At 40.1% G+C, this 22,328-nt stretch overlaps 1 protein-coding gene across 1 annotated transcript in view; it reads left to right on the top strand.

Moving 5' to 3' along the window:
* Nucleotides 1–2,502: 2,502 nt before the first annotated feature.
* The window catches only part of LOC306656057 (olfactory receptor 1D2-like), a 382,885-nt gene continuing 363,059 nt past the window's right edge, over nucleotides 2,503–22,328 (top strand). The window contains 1 exon segment of the mRNA XM_079130929.1: nucleotides 2,503–2,611. Coding sequence (XP_078987055.1) covers nucleotides 2,579–2,611 — 33 coding nt within the window. The 5' untranslated portion in view covers nucleotides 2,503–2,578.

The following is a 22,328-nucleotide window of genomic DNA, read 5'->3' as shown; positions in this document are numbered from 1 at the left end:
AAAAAAAAAAAAAAAAAGAGACACAAAAAAAAAGAAAGAAAAAGATCCAGGGTTCCATCCTTGGATCTACAAATAATAATAAGAATAATAGAGATTATGTTTCCCTTTGATACCAAATAAAAGTTTAAGACTTTCAAACTTTGAAAGATTAGCCTTAGATTATGCTATTTGAGGACAATGCTATTCTAGCTAGAACAAATATCTGCTGATAAGTTTGGCCCTTACAAATAGAGCCAAATCTTCAAAACATTTCAATATGAGGGAGTATTAAGCACATAATAAATAATTGGAAATATTAGTATGTTCTCATTCCAACTTTGCTCTTTTATATTTGACATATATTATGTCATTTACATATTGGAAAAAAGCACTTAAGATCACAAGAGGCATTCTTTCTGAGTCAACAATTTATAATAAGAATATTACCCATTAACTTCTTTTAACTTCTACAAACTATCTACAAAGACCACCTTGTTCTATTGCCAAGGTAACTAAATATAACATGACTGTTCTCCATAAATTTTATCCCAGAAAGAAGTTGTTTGCTGTCACCAGCCTCAGGATCATCTCCAACACCCAACACTCTCTATACTCTTTCCTTCTCAATCTCTCTCTCTCTCTCTCTCTCTCTCTCTCTCTCTCTCTCTCTCTCTCTCTCTCTCTCTCTCTACACACACACCACACACACACACACACACACACACACACACACATCTTCTCCTAACTTGTCTAGGCTGACTATGGTCTCACCTGAGATTCAGACAGGTTATTCTTGATCATTATTCCTTCAGCTCCACTCCTGAAGATGCCACAGTCATGTCCCACAAATTCAAGTATGCTGCTCTGGGGTTTGGAAAATAGGGCCAGTCAACCTATTATTCTGTACCCACAATGAGGAAAACAAGAAACAGAAACAAAAACAAACAAGCCAAAAACCAAAATAAACTTTCAATAACTGGCCCTTCTCAGGGAAGTATGCACTCCTTCCAGTTAGTCCATAGCTTCTCCCTGTCCTATATAGGACTACCTGAATCATACCTTCATCCCCTTCCAAAATAAGAATATGTAGAATGCTTTTGGCTGCAGGTAACCTAAAATGCCTTGAACAATAATATTAGCATATTATTTTACATAACAACTAATGTCATGAAGGACCAGGCTCTTTTTATCTACCTGGTTTTAGTATGTTGTTAGCTGACCCCAGGTCATAAAGAGTCCACTGTAGTTCCAAGTATCATATGCCAACCTGACAGTATCTAATGGAGGAAGGAACCCTCAGGAACTCCCCTACCTATCTTTCCTTATTCCCTCTTTGTCAAACTGAATCAAATTTCCATTCTTAAATCATCAGGATAATTGGATTACTATAAATGAATTAAACTATTGAATATTTACTCTTAAGCCAAAGAAAAGTTCATTTACCTGAAAGATTGGGTACTCAGCCAAAATTATGATTGTGTAAGAAGAGAGGAAAATGGAATACATTTCGGGTAGGCAAACAACAGTGTCTTCTACAATATACACACAGACATATCCAGAACACGATGGTCATTCGTTTGTACAAATCATTTATGCAGAGGCATACCTTAGCCACACTTATGATACCATATACTTAAATAAATGCCTATATGTATATCCAAGAAGGTTAAACACAGTGCAATATAATGAGATATTTAGAACTGGAAAATAATAGAAATGGGTGAAAATAGGATGGGTTAAAGAATATATTTGTGTTGAGTAGAAGAGAATGCATGTGGGTGATACACTTAGTAAACAGTTTGATAAAAGGAGAAAGCAATGATTGGAGTGATGACTTTGTGGGAGACCTGGACAGGTGGAGAAGGAGTACTATGTATATATAAGGATGGATGCTTGACAGCTATAGGCAATAGATCTGGTAGTACAAGCATAATTTTATTGAGGTTAGAGGAAATACACATTTTTCTACAGAAAATAAGCATCCATCTTGTCAGAATGGATTAACATTAAGTATAACAATGGTGTCCCAAAACCACATAGACTGCATGTTAACTTAAATTTATACTTCATCTTGCTAGATTTCACTGACTAACTTGATGTCTGTCTCCCTGTTAGAGCTGAATATTAGGTCTATGACAGTTTCTCTTTGTGACCATCTATTATTTTGTCATTACAGGTTTGTCTACTTCTTTTGCTATGTTATGCTACTTAAATATTTGAATCTTATTGAAGTAAATTTAAAGGAAAATAATGCTGAGTTCTAAATACTCAAACACAAGTCTGTGATTTTTTCTATGTTGTCTTTCAGTCTTTATTCACTATACATTTATCACTATGCATATTTAAACATGTAAATATTCTGCTTTAGTTTTTGCTGAACATTCTGTCTCAAATACTTTCCATGATGCTAACTGGTCTAACTTTTAAATAGTTTATAATAATGGGATTCTAGTTATAAAAATGCTTAATTTCAAAATATCTTCTAATATTTATGTAATATTACTATCTTCCCTTCTGTTCCTCGGTATAGAAGTTGGTCAACAACTCCAATGTGTTCTGCAAGCTGATATTTTGGATCAAATAAGAAAAATGATAAAACATGTTCTTGATTTTATATATCAGTTCAATGAAGGTAAGTAGTGGGTAAGAGTTGTTTCCTTAATTGTGGTTATTTGCATATATAGGTGTGTGTTAGTCATTATGACCAAAATATCTGACAAGGACAACTTAGAAGGAAAACTTAATTTTGGATCACATTCTTAAAGACTTAGTACACGGTTGGCTGGATCCATTGCTCTGGGCCAAGGCAAGGCAGACATCATGGCAGAAAAGCATAGCAGAGGGAAGCTGCTCGGTATGTGGCAGCTAGAAAGCAGAGAGGGAGGGGGCCTCAGAGAAGGTGAACCCTTCCAGGAACACTCCCAGTGACCCATGTCTTCCAGTCACTCCCCACCTGCCTATAGTTACCACTTAGTCCATTCAAACTAGGATGAACTGATTAGATTTTAACTATCATAATCAAATCATTTCACTTGTGAATATTTCTATATTAACATAGGAGTTTTAGGGGATACCTCATATCCAAACCATAACAATACCAAACATATATTACATATGTGTGCATCACTTACTCTGTGTGTGTGTGTGTTTGTGTAAAACTTAACCACTAAACAATGAAATAGTAATTGTAATCTAGGTCAAATTTGTTTTGCTTATAATCTTAGATGCTTTTTCAATTTTTTTTCACCTCAGCTGTTTTTCAATGACCAGAAGATACACATACAAGAAAACCAGTTGGCAAATAAACAATGCAAATCCTATTAATCTCCATTTTAAAAACCAAAGACAGAGTAGGAAATGCAAATGTTCAATAAAGGTAGAAAATGTGTTCAATATCACAAGTAATAAGAGAAATGCAAATCAGTGTGAGAAAACATTTTTCTTCACTAGATTGGAAAAAGTAGAATCTGATGATATAAAGTGTTGGTATAGAAAAGGTAGATACTCTCATTTCTTGCTGACAAATATTTGGATTGGTTAAGACACTTTAAAGGGTAATTTTATAATATCTACTGTATCTACTTATTAAACTGTACAAGTCTTATGACCTAGCAGTTCCACATTTCAAAGAAACACAAGCTCAAAAACTCCCAGTTCCTGTTTTCAAAGATGGTTATTATAGCTTGGTTTGCAATGGAACTGACTCAAATGTGCATCAGTTGGTGAACAGTTAAAAAAATAATGAAAGAAACTTCAACACACATTATTGATTAAAAGAAAAAAATTGTAGACCAATATATGATATACAAATTTACTTTAAAATAGTAATAATCACTTGCTAGAATGCATATAAGTATGAAATTGTTGACAAAGATGTAATTATAATGACATAGCAACTTCACAGTTCAGTGCCTATGGGGAAGGTAATTCCTTAGCCTCATATTGTGCAGCCCTCTGTGACCACAGAAACTTCTGTGTTTGGGAATCCTTGACTCCATAATCATGAAAACTAAAAGTGAGCTGTTCACCATCTTTGTATGTGGGCAGGTTCTATATTGTCTAATAGAACTGTAATTAGGGAGGTCACAACATATTCACAAGAAATTCTCAAATAGTAAGTGTGGAACTCTAATATGTTAAGAAATGATATACCCAGGGAGAATGCCACAAACCTGAGTGGAAAGCGAAGTTTACAAATCATGGTCCCTATATCCCTACCACAGGTACGGGGACACTCCATTCTCCTTGTTTGCATTCATCAGTCACCCATCTCTTGAATCTGGATTGCCTAGTGGCTTGTTTTTTTGTCACAAAGGAGACTTGAAAGGGACTTACACATTTGGATTTGCCCTCTTGTGGTTTTTGGGAACTCTGTATGGCTATTATGTGAATTGGTCCACAATAATCTGATGGATAATAAAAGGTCATCCTCAGACACCCTAACCAATAATCATGCAGCTCGAGCCTTTAGCCTGTCAACTGCCAGATATTAGATTGAGACCAGCCCAGATCATCCAGTCATGAGCTGATCTGCCAGCTCACCCCAGGTACATGAGCAAGGCAATCAGAAACCGGTAAAGACAGTCCAGACTAGAGGAACTGCCTAATCAGCCCACAGAACCACGAGCTAAATTAAAAAGGTTGTTGCTTTAGGTCACTAAGTTCTGGGAAAGTGCGCTACTAAGCAAAAGTTAGCTGAAGCAGGATTGATCACAGTGTCTTCCCTTCACTACTCCACTTTAAAGGCAAAGGAAGATTTTTCCTTTGAGATAAAACCATAGCATTCTGTGAACACATGTTCCTGTTTGCTCAAAAGTCGCATGGTATTTACGTAAACTACTCCCTTTTCCAAGTTTCTGGGCATTCAGCCATTTGATGTTGTCATATGTTTTTTTTTTTTATTGTAAACAAATGGGATACATGTTGTTTCTCTGTACATGGTGTAAAGGCATACCATTTGTGTAATCATACATTTACATAGAGCCATAAAGAATGATAAAATTATGGCATTTGCAGGCAAATGGATGAAATTGGAGAATATCATGCTAAGTGAGATAAGCCAATCTCAAAAAGCCAAAGGACGAATGATATCGCTAATAAGTGGATGATGACTCATAATGGGGAGAGGGAAGGGTTAGTGTTAGGGTTAGAGTTAGGGTTAGGGAGGGGGGCAAGTATGGAGGAAGGAAGCACTGTCATATGTTTGGAAGCTGAACTCCATTGCTGGTAGACTGCCTGCATCCCAAGATTACACTGCTCAAGAACTATCTAAGTGTTTAATGAACTTGGTTAAGAGGAAGAGCCCCTAGGCTGAAGAACCCTAACTTACTGAAAGTCCCCCTGAGAATATGCAATCCCTGAAAGTCAGAGCTGGAAGGGTCCTCCAAGATAGGCTAATCCAAAACCCTCTTTTGACAAGTAGTGAAAGTGAACCTCTAGAAGTTAAGCATCTTGCTCAAAATTATAGAGCTAGGCAAACAAAAAGATGACACAGTCAGCAGAACAGAGTCCAGGGTCCTGACTTGCAGTCCCAGGCTCTTGTTCTCCCACACAGGCTTTTTAAGTTCTATTTTCTACTTCTGTTCATCAGTGTACTGATAGGAATAATTGCAGAACGTTTTGACTTTATATCATTTATGAACATCTTTAGCTAAACTTAACATATTCTCCTTGTAACTGTCTTCATTTTATTGTTGTTCTTCCTTCCTTTCTTCCTTAAAGTATCAACTTCCCTTTTTTAAAGATTTTTTTAGTAGCCATATTATGTATTATTTTTGTTGTAGGAAAAGAATTTCTTTCCTGTGCTATTGAGATCTATAAAATAATGGAGAAGGTTGATTATCCCAGGAATGAAAGTGGAGAAATAGCTGCTATTATCCATCCTAATCTGCAGGTGATTTTTGCTGTTTCTTTAAAAAATATTGAAAATATTCTAATAATGCTGTACCTTTGAGTAGAACTTCACAGTTCATATAACATTGTGTGTACACTAGCTTAATTGATGGTCACAAAACCATGGCAGCGTAGAGAAGTGTATTAGTTAGCTTTCCATCACTAAAATGATATACCTGAGGCAATTAATTTTTAAAGGGAAAAGTTTTATTTAGTCTGGGTCCAAGATTTATTGGGTGACTCTGTTGCTTTGGGCCTCTTGTCGGTGTACAGAAGGGCAATAGTCGGGAATATGTGTTAGAGCAAACTGCTCACATCTGAGTTCAGGAAGCAGAGAGCAGCAAAGAGACTGAGTCCTACAAACCTCCTTCAAGAGCACACCCTTAATGACCTAAGGGCCTCCCACAAGGTCCCACCTCCTAAAGGTCCAGCACATCCCAGGAGTGCCAGCCTTGGAATCAAACCTTTAACAGTTGAACTTTTGTGAGACACTATGTATAGTCAACCTAGAAAGGAAGATATTTGAAACTTCTCTGGATAAATACTTATTGAGTATAACCTGTGCTGACTCAGGGGATATACTAGTGAGCATTGTCTATTGCCTCATGAAATTTATAGTCTAGATATTAAAAAGTCTAAATTACAGTCTAGAAATGATAATAACCAGATGTTGTAACAGACTAATGATGTGGGAGAGGGGTGGTCAACCAAGGCTTCTCACAAAAGTGAAATTCCTCTCCAAGTGCAATGGGGAGGAACTATTATACCTCTTGCAAAAAAGGAAAATGGATACTTAGAAATTAGAGCCAATCCATAGCCACAGCTATCAATGAAAACTCAGAACTAATGTCCTTGCAGATGACCAGGTAATTGTCACCTCCCTGTGGTCACAACAAAGTTAGAGCAAGATAGAAACTGTTTCTCTGGGTCATTGCTGCCACCATTCGCTGACCCTCCTTAGAACCCTGGTATCTGAATCACTTGCCTACACTGATCCATGATGGCCTATTGAGGAAAAAAGAAAAGGGCAACTCAGGAAGTTCATGCATGGAAAAGGCAAAGAAAAAGACAGGAGCCATGATTCCAATATGTTGAGAGGTCCATTTCCCATGGAGTGCCCTATACGTTCTCAGAGCTGAGATGAGCGGTTACGTACTGTAGGACTTTCAGCCCTAACTGTACACTACCTTGAACTTTTCTAAAAATAACAGTTACTCCACTCTGAGATAGTATGATCTTACTGACTTGGTTGATCATGACTGAAAACCTCTGGTCCAATTCAAATCCCCATTTAATGATCCCAATAGTCATCTTGACTTGCAACTGAATAAATCATCCTGCCCCAAATACAGACCACTGGGCAAACCCTGCTTTGTGACTTGATGGGATCCAGGTAGAAACCAAAGCAAGGAACCTTCAGCAGTGTTTTAAAGGAAAGGTAAGGACTCAAGGAAAGCAAGAAGAAAGCCTTGCAAGTGACAAAAATACCCAGCACTGGACACACAGGTCAAGATGATTATGACACAACGTTTAATACCCTTGAGAAAAAAAAAAAAAAGCAATCTTGGGGGATTGAGAAGTGACATTGAGATCAGCAGCTAACAGCATTAGAGGTAGGTCCCAAAAATCTGGAAAATAGTTTGGATCTGATAGTCAATAAGGAATGACTCAGTGTTCTACAAGGAGGGATTGATTGGTTAGTTATCTCAGTAAATATTTTTGAATGACTACTAAGCCTGTTTTGGGCCCTGAGATTTAAGATAGGCAGAATCCTCATGGAACTTCCATATTAATTGAATAAGCAATACATAAAACAGGTCATTTCAAACTGTAGTAAGTACTATGAATGAAATGAATAATAATGTAATAGGGGAAAACAAAGTGTTCCAGTTAGTTGGAATATTCCGGATGAGTTATCTCTAAAACGGCACTGAAGCAGGAACCTGAAAGATGAGAAGCCAGACATATGGAAAACAAGTGCAAAGGCCCTTGGGCTGGAACAAACTTGGAGGGTTTGATGAACAGCAGGAAGAGCACTGTCAGCAGAATGTAAGCATGAGCATAGAGAATGCTGGCCCTGGAGCCAGAGACACTGGCAGGGACCTGGTTGCCTGTCTATATTCCAAGAGTGATGGTTCTTAAATGGGAATACTTCTCAGAATTACCCAGGTGATTTTCTTCCCAAATGAATGGAACCCATCTCAAACTGCCAAACCAGTGCTTCTCAAACTCAGGTCCTGTAAGAACCAGCTGAGGAGCCTTTCAAAACTCCAGGTTCCCAGGTCCCATCCCCAGAGGTTCTGATTTAATTTACCAAGGTGGAAACAGGGAATCAAATGACTTCACCAGATGATTTCATATGACTCAGGTGTGGGTAGCACTGCACTACATGGGAACCTCTGTTAATGCCACTAACCAATGTGTTTGGATTCTGGGCAATGTGGGATTCTGGGCATATCTCTGACTGAAAAGCACTTTTTCAGAGCAGTTTTCTCAACCATGCCACCCTGTAAAACCATCTGGGACTTAAAGAAAGGAAGGGAGGAAAATATAGGAAGAAAGAAAGAAAGGATGGAAAAGAGAAGAGTGAAATATAAAAAATGAGAAGCATGAGGGATTGGAGGAGGTGGATCATAACTGATGTACTGATTATATAGCTATAGGTTATAGGACTGTATGCTATGTATATGCCAAAATTCTCAACTGCACACAAAATTAATGAATTTTACTATATATAAATTTAGTAAATAAAATTTTAATAAAAATGTATTTATTAAAAATAAAGTCACTCTATAGATTCTGATTTGTTGTATCTGAGATGGGGCCAGCCCCTGTATCCATGTAAATGTATATTAATATCCCAAGTGATTCTTTTGTATGCCTAGAGTTGAGAAAATCACTGAGATGCATGCAGTGCTTTGTGTACTTATATTAATATTCCATATGTAAACTTCTGACAATTTGCTAGCATGAAGATTTTGATTTAGTAAGTCTGTAGAGAGGAACAAAAAATCTGCATTTCTAACAAAGTTCTTGGGTGATGCTGATGCTGCTGGACAATACAGGAAATGCAGAATCTCAGGGCACCACCCCTGATCTTTAGCATCAAAATCTGCAATTTGCCAAATCCCCACATGATTTGTAAGCACATCCAAGTTGGAGAAGAACTGTTATATAATTCCTATGATCTGACAACATTGGTGCTTGAAGGATTAATGGTCCAGCTCAATGGGGCAGGACATTTCAGATAATTCAGGTGTTAATATAACATGTGACTCACCTGGAGTACATCCACCTTGTCTTGGACTTTTCCAAAGACCATTCACCAATCCTTATCAGAATAAAGTCTCCCTGTGTGCAAGTACAATGTGACTCATTTTTATGTCCCCAACAGTAGAATGTCTTGTACACAGAAGGCTCTGAAAGAATATTTCCTAAATTTTGTTGAACAAAATTTAACTTCAGATGGCAAAAAGTAGAATATGTGCCTAGGTGGATATGACATTAATTTTTACTCAATATAATAAACCTCTTTGGCCACATTTGAGCAAACATGGCATTAGATCTAACTCTAATTACACATGTCAACTATAAAAATTAAAAGGGAAACTCTTGAAACTGCTTCCAATTATAATAACATGGTTTCAGTGGAGTCAGGTCACTCGCATGCCTCTCGATGCATCCTTCAAGTATCACTTTTTAAAGAATGGAATGGTATTGGTTAATTATTTAGAGTCTGACACAAAATTTTTTGTAATTATTACTTTAATTGCCTTCTGAGAGGATCAAGACTGGAAACCACTGCACCCTGGGGATGCCACATTTGGAACCCCTGATGGAAAGACCATTCTGTTGGGTGGAGACTGTACCATGTACCTGATTTTTGTGAAGGTGGCTGCATATTACAAAAAGAAAGAAGTTTTCACAAAGATAATGAAACTAACTCTGAATGCAAAAAGCATTTGCTCCTCTTTCCACCAGAAATCAGTGCGAGCTCACTTCTTGTGGGGCATCTTGAAAAAAGACCAGTTAAGCACTTTAAGAACACAGTTGTGCCTTGTTCAAGTTCATGTTCACAGCACATGACACAGTCCCCCAAGCAGTAGGCATCCACTCCACACCAGTGTCTTATATAAAAGAATAAATTAATGAATGCCTTTTAATGTTATCATATTTTAAGTATATTGCTTATTCAAATAAATGTACTTCCTATTTCTGCATAACTTTTATACATTCACACTTTGATAACATTCTTAAAAATAGCCTTCAAAAAATTAAAAGATAAATAAAAAATAGCCTTCACTTTCAAAGTATAAAAGATACAAATACTATGTGCAAAGTTATTAACTTGAACATGACATGAAATATATGTTTTCAAGTAATGTTTAAGTGCTACTAGAAACTAAACATGCAGACTATTTTTACATTTTTCATGATTGAGTTACTGACACTGTTAAGTATTCAGTCCATAAACTAGCAATAGTTGTGATATCCCTAGTAGATTTTTAGCTTCTCTTCTTCAGATGACATGTTAAAGAGAAACAAGGGCTGATTATAAAGGTGACAAATATATCTAGAAGCACTGATGTCTTACACTCATCTTGGGAAGCTACCAGTACTTCTCAACAGGAATAATTGGGAAGAGGCAAATTACTTGCAACTGCCACTTCTCATTTTGGATGAACACTCACTCTTATTCTTAGCCAAACTGTGAGGACATCTTTGGACTCCAGTGGCTGCCAGCCTAAGTGATTAAGGCCATTAACAGGACAGCTGACACTAGTGTAAATGTGACCCTAACCCATGTCTCTGGTTTGCAAACAGCCTTTCAAGAAATTATCCCATTTTTTAATACTGAAATCCCTCACCTCCCATGTTTCTTGTCTTCAAAGGCCCTCTGTCACTGCCTCCCTCCCCCTCTGCCCCATCTTCAATCCTATGACTTGAAACCCAAGGAAACATGTTTATGGCTTCAAATGTTTTACCAAAGATACTAACATTATTTGAATGTATATAACATATAATATATTATGAAAGATACTAACATTATTTGGAATATATATAAAATAGGTATTATATATATAATATATTCATTATTTCAAGGCAAACTCCATTAAGCCAATTTCATTTCATATTCATTGTTTTATAGAACACAATTAAATAATTTCTAAATTTTGCACTAGAAAAATTATTGTGTACTTTGCCTAAATTATTTTATTGGAATAAACTTCCCTCTGAATGTTTCAGTAAAATTGTGTCAATCTTCTTTAGCATGTAAGTTTTACAAAGTGTCCTCCCATTATAATTGTTCTGCTGTGTTTTATCTTGCATCCAAATCCCCAGGGTCAGTTTTTCCAGATGTAAATTTTGCCAAGGAAACTTTATCTTTCCATTGAGTTTTCATTATTTGTAAAATTTATAATGTGCCATTTAGGTCACCATGGTTTCTGTTTGGGGATTTATTATTTCTATTCAGTCTAATATTTTCTGAGTCAATTGTTATAGTTTTCAATGTTTCTAATTAGGTGTGATTTTTTTTTCTTAATCTACAACACATGGCTGTGTCGTTTTAGTCATTTTCAGTTTTATTTGTATTATTTCTAACTCTGCCAACTCTGTTTTCTCATGTATAAAATGGGGGTGATCATAATAATAATGCTTCTGTCATGGGGTTTTTGTGAGGATGAAGCAAGTCAATGCCTGTGAGCACTTAGCTCTTAGTTCAAACCTAGCACAAACTTCTCCTTCCCCCACAACCTCTCTAGACCCACCTCCATTCTCATTCTCTCTGTTCCTATGCCCTTCATATTGTTTTATTCCTAAAAATCTTCACCTGTGCTGATTCTTCCCCCTAACATTTTCTCCCACCTTCCTATATATCCCCCCAACACACCCACCCCAGGCTTTGTGTTTCCTTCAAAGTGCAACTCAACTCTCTTTTTATATTTGAAGACTTCTCTGTCTCTATCTGACTTAGTTGCCCCTTTGCCCTTCCTTCCATCTATGCCATCTCAAGGACATTAACAGTATGTTTTTCAAGGTCTGCAATCTATTAAGTGCCTAATAAAGGTCAGTTGAATAAATGAGTGTGCCCAAATATCCTTCTCTACCTAAGCATCTCCACATCCCACCAATATCCCTGCCTTCTTTTTTTCTTCTCTCTTAGTCAAATTTCTGCATCTTCTCACCACCTCTACTGACTGAAACTCAGTCCATTCTACACTCTTTAGACTGTTACTATATTTCAAAGATGTAGGAGGAAAAAAAATAATAAAACACCCTTTTAAGTCTACAACCCCATAGACTTAAACAGGGAAATGTACCCACTCAGTATTTTGCCCACATGAGACATTTTGGTGGCTTCTCCTTGCCCTTGATATGAAGTGTCAAAGCCTCACCTTGATGGGACAAGCCCTACATGCTCTGGCCGTGGCTACCCCTCCAGCATCATCTCATATCATATGGCCCTTGCTCCAGCAGTTGGGCCACACAGGCTTGGTTCTTCAGACCTCAATGCAGCATGCTCCCTACAACCTTGGGGTCTTTGCCCATGTGTTTTCACTTCCTGAAAGTCTGTTCCACCTTCAGATCCCTTGACCCAGATGACACTTTTTCTCAGTGTGATGCAGCCTAGGTTAGTCCCCTCTGTTATACAAACACACTAACTTTTATATCAGACTAGCACTTATCACAACTGCAAAAGCACTAATTTATGAAATTGTGGTGGGACAGTTAAATGTCTGTCTCTTAAACTACAAAAGCTCTAAGGCAACAGGGAGTGTCTTGCTCTTTGAAGTAACATAACTTTGACTATAATGCTTAACACATAGAAGTCAGTAAGTCTTTATTAGATACATTAGACTTATCTGATGAGTGTGAAACCATCCCCAATGGCTTCTTAAGTAGAGCAGATTGATGCTGACACCACAGAAGATGTCCCTGGAGACCACCGAGGTGCCACTGGGACAGGAATGGTGAACCATATACAGTTACTGCTCCAAGAGGAAGAGCAAGTGGGAAGGGGCAGTGGGGAAAATGAAGACTGAAATGACCAAGGCCATGGTGCTGGGAGAGGAGCCTACAAGTAACAGGTACACCAGGACAACTGGACCAGGGCACATCTGCAAGGTTTGCATTTTCTACCCCATGAAGACATTGAAGGGAAGTGACTGCTTAGGGACTCTCCAAACCTTTAAATATCTCTACATTTTCACATATGTTGCCTTCAAGAGACTCATAACCTACCTGTAGGGACCTTCTTTGTAATCCCCACCCCAACATAGATATACAAAGTCCAGTGTAGGGCAGATAGTAGTTCCTTAACACATCTAATCAATGACTCAGAGGCTCTTTGTAGAGTGTTTCACACAAGGTGGCCACATAAGATTTCCTGGGTCACAATATACAACTGCAGGGGAGCAGGGCTGCTTCACATGAACCACAGAGTGAATGGTGCAGAACAGAATTTCACACCCATCAAACTGAAAAAGATGATTGATATTTCTTCTCAATAGGAAAAGGAAAGGAACAGGGACTCAATAAGTAATGTCAACCCCCTTCAAAAAACTGATCTATAGGAGATTGCTATAATTAACACATAATTATTACAAAGTAAAATTTAGAAAGAAAATACTAGAACCACATTAGCTAAATATAATATTTTATGATATTTAGTGTGACACAGGCTAGGTAAGGCCCTAAATGTCATAAAAGTTCATTTTAGAAAAAAGATCTATTAAGTGGATAAATAAATTTCACCATCATGAAATAGCATAAGAAATCTCAAGGAAGTAGAGGGCATTCCTTGACAGGATGTTTCAATGCTGTGAGTATGAATACAGATAAATTTGTAGGTTTTGTGTCAAAAGTTGAAGTTGTTTCCATCTAATGGCTTCTATTTTCACTTCTTAGTAGATTAAACCACATACAGGCATTAAAAGAAAAATGATGGGGTCAAGAATGACAGGTTTGAAATGACTCCCCACGAGCAAGACCTGGGATTCCTCTTCTTTTCTCTCTGACACCAAGTGTGGCTCCTGGCTGGATAAGTGAATGGGTCAACTAAGCTGTGATTGAACACCTAGGAACATAAAGAAGCAAGATTTTACTCAGAAAATGTAGGAGGCTGATGGAAATGGCTGCCTAATTTCAAATACCGATGATCACTAGAGAGAGAGAGAGAGAGAGAGAGAGAGAGAAAGAAAGAGAGAAACTGTTGTCCTGGGATAGGGGTGGAGGGGGAACCATCCCTGTCTGTGCAGAGGTTAAAAAGAAAATTGGATTCTGCTGTTCCTTCTGTTGTAAAGAGATTTTTAAGAGAAGGCTCCCCATTCCGGGTCCCCTGCAGACCAGAGGTTCTCACAGAGTATCTGAAGCACACTGTGAGTATAATGAAATGTAGAGGGCTGAAGGAAGTCACTTCATTGCCCTACTTTGCTCCTGATTTTTGAAAATCATCAATCAAATTTCTGTGAACTCTAGTTTCCCCATCTGTAAGACTGCCAAGCCAATCTTGGGTTGTGAGGGCCAATGGAGATGAAGGATGGGGAAGAAGGAGGTAGAACCTTAATGTGGATTGGAAAGAGTGACAGATCTCTAAGCCTCGGTTACTTGAGGCTTAGAGGATTGGGATACAATTTCCACTGGATCATGTTGTTGAGAGAAAAAAAAGATGCTGCTTGGAAAGCATTAAGCATGGCAGGTGCCCCATTAATCAGGAGCTGATGTAATTTTGCCAAGGCTGCTGTTTTGACATCTACATAAAATGCTTTTTGAATGGTACTATTATTTATGAATCAATTACATACTCTAAATCCAAGTAAAAACATGATGTATACAGACAAGAACGTCAGGACATCATGCAAAATGACCTAAAAAGAAACATGATTCATGTGTATGGCGTGAGCACATTTTCAATGCCCACTGATCTCCTTGCTTTTTCCTGTCCTCTTCCAGCCCTCTGCCCTAAGCTTGCCTTCACTTATGCCATTCTCCCTTCCCCCAGCAGAGCCCTCCTAATGTTCCAGGCTCAGCTCTGTCTCCTCCTCCAGGAAGCCTTCTGGTCCTACATCTGCCCCTGTTCTCTCCTCCTCCACCTCCTGAACTCAGTCCCTGGTTCACCCTCTACCTCTCCCCATAGGGCCTCCTACCTGGAGTCCTCAGCCTTCCTGGAGGCAGTGGCAAGCTGGAGCCAGCTCATACCAGCTTGAAGTGTTGAATGTAGAATTTTCATGAATTTTGTGAGCTGTTTGTTAAGCACAGTCATTTTAAAGAACTAAATTAAACTTTCGACTATAAGATGATTAAGTTCTGAGTATCTAATGTACAGCTTCAATTGGTAGTTAGTAGTACCAATTCATATATTCAAAATGTGCCAAAAGGAGATTTTAAAATGTTCTTAACACACCATACCCTCCCCGACACACACACACCCAGAGTAATTGCACAAGGTAATGGATGTGTTAACAAACTTGAATTTGGTAATTATTTTGAGGTAGGAAATACAAGGTTAGATATAAAGGAGACATAGTGGGACTATACCAAGAGTCACCATGATTTAAAGTCCACTTTCATGTGAATTAAAAGTCCAGATTTAAAGGTCAGTTTCACAAAATTTGATCACAAAATAATTAAATAAATCATTAGACTTCATCCCCCAGTCTGACCTGGACCTAAAGGAAAAACAAGCCTGAGAATGTCTTTCTTCAACAAGTAGATATTCTTGTGACTTATATTTTTGGAATGTGATTTCTTCATCTACATTTCATATTCTTGATCAAGCCTTCAGTGTTACCCCAATATAGTACCATGTTATAAATTCATAAAGCAGATCAATAAAACTCCTGGATAAGGAAATTATTAGTGATTTTCCCTCAAAAACAAAAGAAAATGAAACCTGGCAGGTAATGGTTAACCATGTCAAGTCACTGACACAAAGAACTAAAAATGGCCTCTTAGAGCAAATCTCTTCTCTGCATATTTTTCATGTATAAGCATCCCTAAGATGTGGTCAGTGTGCTTCTCTCTAATGCCCACCTTCACTCTGTCTCTCAGAATGTCTACTTCCTTCTTTTTCCCAGTAAATTCCATCTGTGCCTCACTTTGACCCATCCTTCAATTCCTTTATGCGATGATGTCAAGGACCTTCATGGCCTGAGTTGAGGTTCACCTTCTCAGGACTCCTGAGAAGTCCTGTCCTGGTGACATCTCCACACTATTCAATTCTCACACTGTATACCCTTAAATATCAGTTTTATTTTTCAACTGTATCTCAAAAAAGCAGAGGAGAAAGAAATCAACTTTATTGCATCATATGATATAACCTTATCATTAAGTTACAGTAAAAACAAGAGAATATATTTTCAAAACTGATAACTCCCTGATTATTTTGCTACATTTTACAAATACCTATGTTTTTGAGGTATTTTTTGGGGAAAAGGAGAATTATTTACTAGGTACAGAGTTTCAGTTTTGTAAGATTGGTTGCAGAACCAGGCGAATATACTTGACACCTTTGAACTGAGCAGTTAAAATGATCAAGATGTTTTTATTTTATGTGTACTTTAGCAAAATTATATTTTTGAATTACAGCATGTACCACACATGAGATAAAAATGCACTTACAAACAGTGCATACCCTTCACCAACATCAGATTAAATAAACTCTCTTGCTTCTAACATCTAACTGTTTCCACAATTATAAAATATCTAACTAAAATCAGGACACAGCAAGTATGGTTTTCTGACACAATGGAGAAGAAATGCCTGATTGATCAACTGCATTTGAGAATGAAATGAGGAAGAATGTCTCCACCTTACTCTGTGCTATCAAAACAATGAAGAAGCAGAACAGGACAATGCACTGAAACCAGTAGTTGTATAAATATGTTTTTCTCTGGAATCATCATGCTTCCTTGAAGATGACAGATGTGTATGCAAATTGCACATGTGGCAGTATTGCATGCGGGGGTGCCTGGCAACCCAACCAGTGCTTGACAAGGATCCACTGGGGGAATGATGTTTGCAAGGACTCATCATCCTGGGAGATGCCAGATGCTTGCCTCCGGGCTCTGGTTCTTTTTCTGCATTATGTTTCTAATATTATATTACTCATACTATTCCTTGGTACTAATCACTGAGGATGAAGGGAATACTACAGAATTTCCCAAGAATATTAATAAAATATTAGGGACTCTAACTCCTTCTCAGCCACAAGTAGTAAAAAATCTTTTACCACTGTGTGATGTGTCTTCTTCCTGGGGTGCTTGTTATGAACATGTAACGCAGTACATAAATTTGGCCACGGAACCATCTGTCTTTCCAACCATGAGTATGCAAAAAGCACCTCCCACAGTAGCTACTAGATATGGACTACCTTATTTTATTAATGGCAAGCCTTGCTATCCCCCTAAAGGCAAGCCCTTAGAGAAGGTAGATATAGATTTCCCCCTGTCTCTTACAGGGTGGTTTAATCCAGATGATGGTTTTGTTTATGTGTGGTGGTAAGGTAAAAGAATAAGGCTTCACAACATTCCTTCCTTCCTACAAAAAATAGGTCACTCCTATAATAAACATTGGTACACAATGTCCTGTTCTGAGAAAAAGAGCTACATAAGACAATGTAATCTATTTAGTATAAAAACTTAGCCATGGGAACCATTGGGACTGTTGCCCTCCTGTAACTTAGCAATTTAGATATTAATCAGATGGACCTAGTAGAAATGGTCATGTGAGATTTTTTGTCTATCGCTCTAACTGCAAGAATAATAATAGTCTTAGGTCACATAGAGTTTAGATATTAAGGATATAAACATTACATTAGCTCATTGACTTAATTAAATACTTGTAATCTGTACGGTTACTGATTTTGGTAAAAATAATTTCTGCCTATGCTTTGGAAACTTCTTTGATTTTATCAATCGTAAGCCTGTCATCATAGCCTGAAGAAAAGTGTATATAAACCCAGCCTTCCCCAGAATAAAGTGGGATTGATTGCACCAGAACTAGAGTCTGTGTCTTTCATTCTCCATCCATCGCCGACGGTGTCTCCTCATACCCCGTTTACCAGTGTGGAACCAATGGACTCCTGCTAGGGCTGGACCCCAGCAATTGCACCTGGCCCATCCATGTACTGCAGTATCTGAGTACCACCATTTACCCACAGGGATGAAGAACTGGATTCAGGTCTCTGGAAGGCAGGTACATACTGCCTTAATAAAACACCTAGAAATTTGGAAGCATAAGGCCCAGATTCAAGGTCCCATATACCCAGCCTCTTAAACCCTCAGAAGAGACTCTCCATTCTGTGAAGCCCAGCATTCTTCATTCCAAGCTGCAGATTCTATCCCACTTCCATGGAAGTAAAGCTGAATCAACCTCTGTTTATTTAGTGACAGAGGTCACATGAGCCTTTGACATTAAGCTGCATATGACCTCATTCAGAAAGGCTGCTGAGCTGGGCTTTCTGACTGGGGCCCTGTGGTCACCAAGTCTTCATTAGCTGAGAGTAAAATGATTAGTGGGCTGGGACTTCTACTGAAGTGTCACTGAAGTGCCATGTGACTGCAGGTGACTCACTTCCTTGCTCTGGGAGCTTCAGGGGATCTGTACATAAGACTCAGTGATCTCTCAGGTGCCCTCTAGTCCTGATATGCTAAAGTCCCAGATGGCAGCTTTGAGGTCCCATGCAACTAGGAAGGGCTGTCCTGGAATATCACTTTGTAAAAAAGACAACAGAATTGCTATGCCTTTTCATGCATTGTCTATGCTGCCTGCCACCTGAACCTCTGTGACAGAGTAGATACAGTAAGTCGTCACTCTTACCAGATAATAGGTGCTGTCATAGGGGTCTCTAATTCCCTCCACAGTTACATGGCACATGTATGTACCCTTCTTACTAGATCCACGAGAGGAGAGCCCTGGCATGTAGGTATGGCAGGATCCCTGGACATGGTGAAATGGTGGAGTGGCTACTCCAGAGGGACATACTTCTAAGACAAGGTGAAACCAGGCATCTGAGAGGATGGAGTGCAGATCTGAGGGTCTCAGCAGGAAGATCATGATACCCTAGGGACAAAAGAAAAGATAACTTTGTCCTCTGCATGCTGCTCACTGGAGGATCTCAGGGGAGGGAGTCCATGCCCAGGACTGAGACTCCATGAGGGGTGAGTGTGCCATGGTCCAGTCAGAACCCAGGGGAGTGATGTGGAAGAAGTCCTGTGTCTGGATGGTGTAAGGAACCCCACAACAAGGGGGGATGCACCTTCAGATCTTCTTACCTAACTCATGACCTCATTCTCACCCCAGAACCTGCAAAGCTACACAATCAAGACAACTACAATTCTCCAAAAATGGCCTAGATTTCCAGCCTCTGAGCTATTCCACACACCTACCCTGTAATGATCTTGTCCCTGATGTCCTTGTGTCCCGTCCTATTCTACTAGTCTAAGTACTATCATTGTCTTCAAGTTTTCTTCCCTTCATGTGCCCCTACATGAAAGCCCCTTCTTTTAAGCACAGGTCAGAGCTCAACTTAGGGCATGTTTCCAAGTCTACCTGAAAATCTGGATGTTTGTGCCTATGATCTATCTCCTACCAAACTGTGAACCCAAAGAGGGTAAACTCCATCCTTACCACCCAAGTCTTCACATGTATAAGGTGCTCAGAATATACCTGTTGATTCACTGCTTGGGTGGATGGATGGATGGATGAATGGATGGATGGATGAATAGATGCATGCATGAAAATACAGATGAAAGGATGGTTAGATAGAGGATTGAAGGATGGTGGTAAGGTAGCATGGGCACTTTTATGCAAGAATGAGTGGCTGGTGGATGAGAGCAGGTTGGTTGTGGATCATGGGTGAGGACTGGGAGAGGTGGATGCTCACTGAGTGGCTAGAAAGGGATAAAGGGTGGATAGTTGGACAGGTGGACAAAGGGAGTGAAGTAGGTGGGCTAGGCCTGCCTTATTCATTTGTTCTTATATTTTAACTGAGGAATCTAAAGCTTGGGAGGGAAACTCCTCCCCACAAGCTCATCAGTTAGAGAAAAGCAGGGTGGGAAGGCAGCAGGCCTGCTCTCACTGTACCTGCCTCACAGAGGAGTCTGGAAAGGCTTAGAAGCTCACTCACCTCTTTTACAGAGATGCCTGTGGCCCACATGAGCATGAATATCCTTCCCAACAGCTGCAGCCACCCCATCTTTTGTGTCAGTGCCAAGGGGTGTGAGAGGGCCTATGCGGGGGTGGAGGAAAGGGGGGAGGGACAAAGTGAGGAGGGTGGGCAGCACCAGTTCCAGAGATCATGACACATGCACATGCCAGACCCTCAAGCTGAACCAGAGGCCAACCTGGAACCCCATCTCCATAGAGAGCAATAGAGGGAATGGAAGGTTCTGCCCCTGCCTTCCTCACCCTTCACCATTATGGTCTGCAATCTGATGCTGACCAGGAGAAGTTGAGCTCAGTGTCTTCCCAGTCCCCAATCACTGCTTCTGTGCCTAATTCTGCTGCTGAGAGAAAGCACTGGGGACTGCATCCATGGTAGAGCTAGTGGTCTGGGTATTCCCAGTGGCAGACTGAGGTCCTGTCCCAGCTCCCTGTCCCTCCCAACTGCCTAGGAGATGCACATGGATGTTGGTGTTGTCAATGATTATTTTTAGCACAGAATTGTCTTTTGTGTCCATGTTGGTGAGGTCATACAGTAGGATGACACAGGGTCATAGGCTCAGTTGGTAAGTTCCTTGACAGGCTCTGGAGTGGCTTCCCCTTGATTTTATGACTGAGGATATACTTCAGGATCTGGGGACAGGAAGGGAAATGACTTGCCTCGGCCCCTCAAGCTGCTGGGATTACAGACATGCACCACCATGCCCTGCCAGAATTGAACATTTTTGGTAACAATTTCCAATTGTCCTGGATGTGAGAAGAAGCTAGAAGTTGATGTCCATTTTCTCATTCCACCCTCACTCAAACTCAGGCTCACCACTCTGGCCAGACAAGAGTGACACTAGATGCCAGTCTTTATGGAGAGGCCTGTTGGGTCAGTGATCCTCTGCTGCATGTTACAGTCTCTAGGGGGATTTTTCAAACTCCCAAATCATCATGAACTACTGAAACTCAGATTTCAGTGTGGGAGGGTAGAACCAGGAGACTGAATGGAAGACCTGAATGGAAGGTCATCACCAGCTCACTACTTCCTGAAGGCTGAGCCCTAGGTTATTCAAGGCTGGGGACCAGGGCTTCCTGGGTCATAAGCCCATGTCATAGTAGGAGGTGCCTATCAGGGTAGGAGGTGTCACAGCATGAATCTTGCACAACCCAGTAGCATTCCCTTGCCATCTCTTATGGTAACCAGGTCTCCACAGCTCAGGCAGAGACTCCTAGGACTGGGTTTCCTCAACATACACAGCCTATAAAATCCTAAAGGGCAGTGTCTACTTTGTAATAGTTGCTGTGCCCTCCATTCCCTAAGAGTGGCTTCCATGGGCAGCATCCAGGAAAGAAGGAGTTGAGAGGGTTGTAGGTGCCTCCTGCAGACTGGCCTTGGCAGGAAAACTCCTCCCTGAGCTGGAGTGGCAGGGAGAGCCTCTGCCATAGTGGAATGCAGTCATGACACCCTGGGAGGAAGCTAAATCTGCAATGACCTTCTGACTCTCAAAGTCCCCAGCAGGCTATGACCAAGGGCGTGGGTAGGAAAAGGGGGAGGTAGGCACACAATTCCTCCTCTGATGAAGCCATTCCCATCTACTACTCCCCCAATAGGAGAATAAAAATCTCTTGTGGTCCCCAGCCCTGACCACTAGAGCACAACCCAAAGTCCTCAGGGCAACTGACTAGGGAGGGGTGTGCCCAGCAGTGATTGCTCAAAGTCACTACCTACCCTGCAACCTCCTGAGAGCAACCATCCCCTCCCAGACTCAAAAGCTGAGGAGCAGGCTTAGGCCTCTGGATCTGACCCCTGGAAGTAAAGAACGTGAGTCCTGACCTTGATCTCAGACCACATCATGTCTTCAGTCAGTCTTCCCCAAGGTCCCAGATCAACCATAAATTCCTCAGTCACATTGCCCAAGACAGAAAAGAGTCCCATGAAGCCACACTCTTTGTGAGGGACATGACTCAGAGTGGCAACCCAATCAATAGGTTGGGGCCCCTTCATAATTGGGAGGCAGCAGCCCACTGATTCTGGGCCTGGAGAAACCATTCTGGAACACCTGTGCTCATGAGAGGCTTCAGGCCCTGAGGGTCAGACATTCAGTTTATGCTTGGGTACATCACCATGCAGAAACACTCAGGCACAAAACATGTGAGATATTGTGTCATCTTGGCCTGGGGCTCCCCTAATCTGGCCCCAGGACAAGAGAGAAAACAATGTGGCACTGAAATTCATAGGGGGTACCCACATCTCACTGACTGTGTGGTTGCTCAGAATAACCTGTCAAACCACATGGGTCAGATCA

Source organism: Sciurus vulgaris (assembly GCF_902686455.1).
Source record: "Sciurus vulgaris genome assembly, chromosome: 3".
NCBI lineage: Eukaryota > Metazoa > Chordata > Mammalia > Rodentia > Sciuridae > Sciurus > Sciurus vulgaris.
This window is presented reverse-complemented; position numbering and strand designations above follow the sequence as displayed.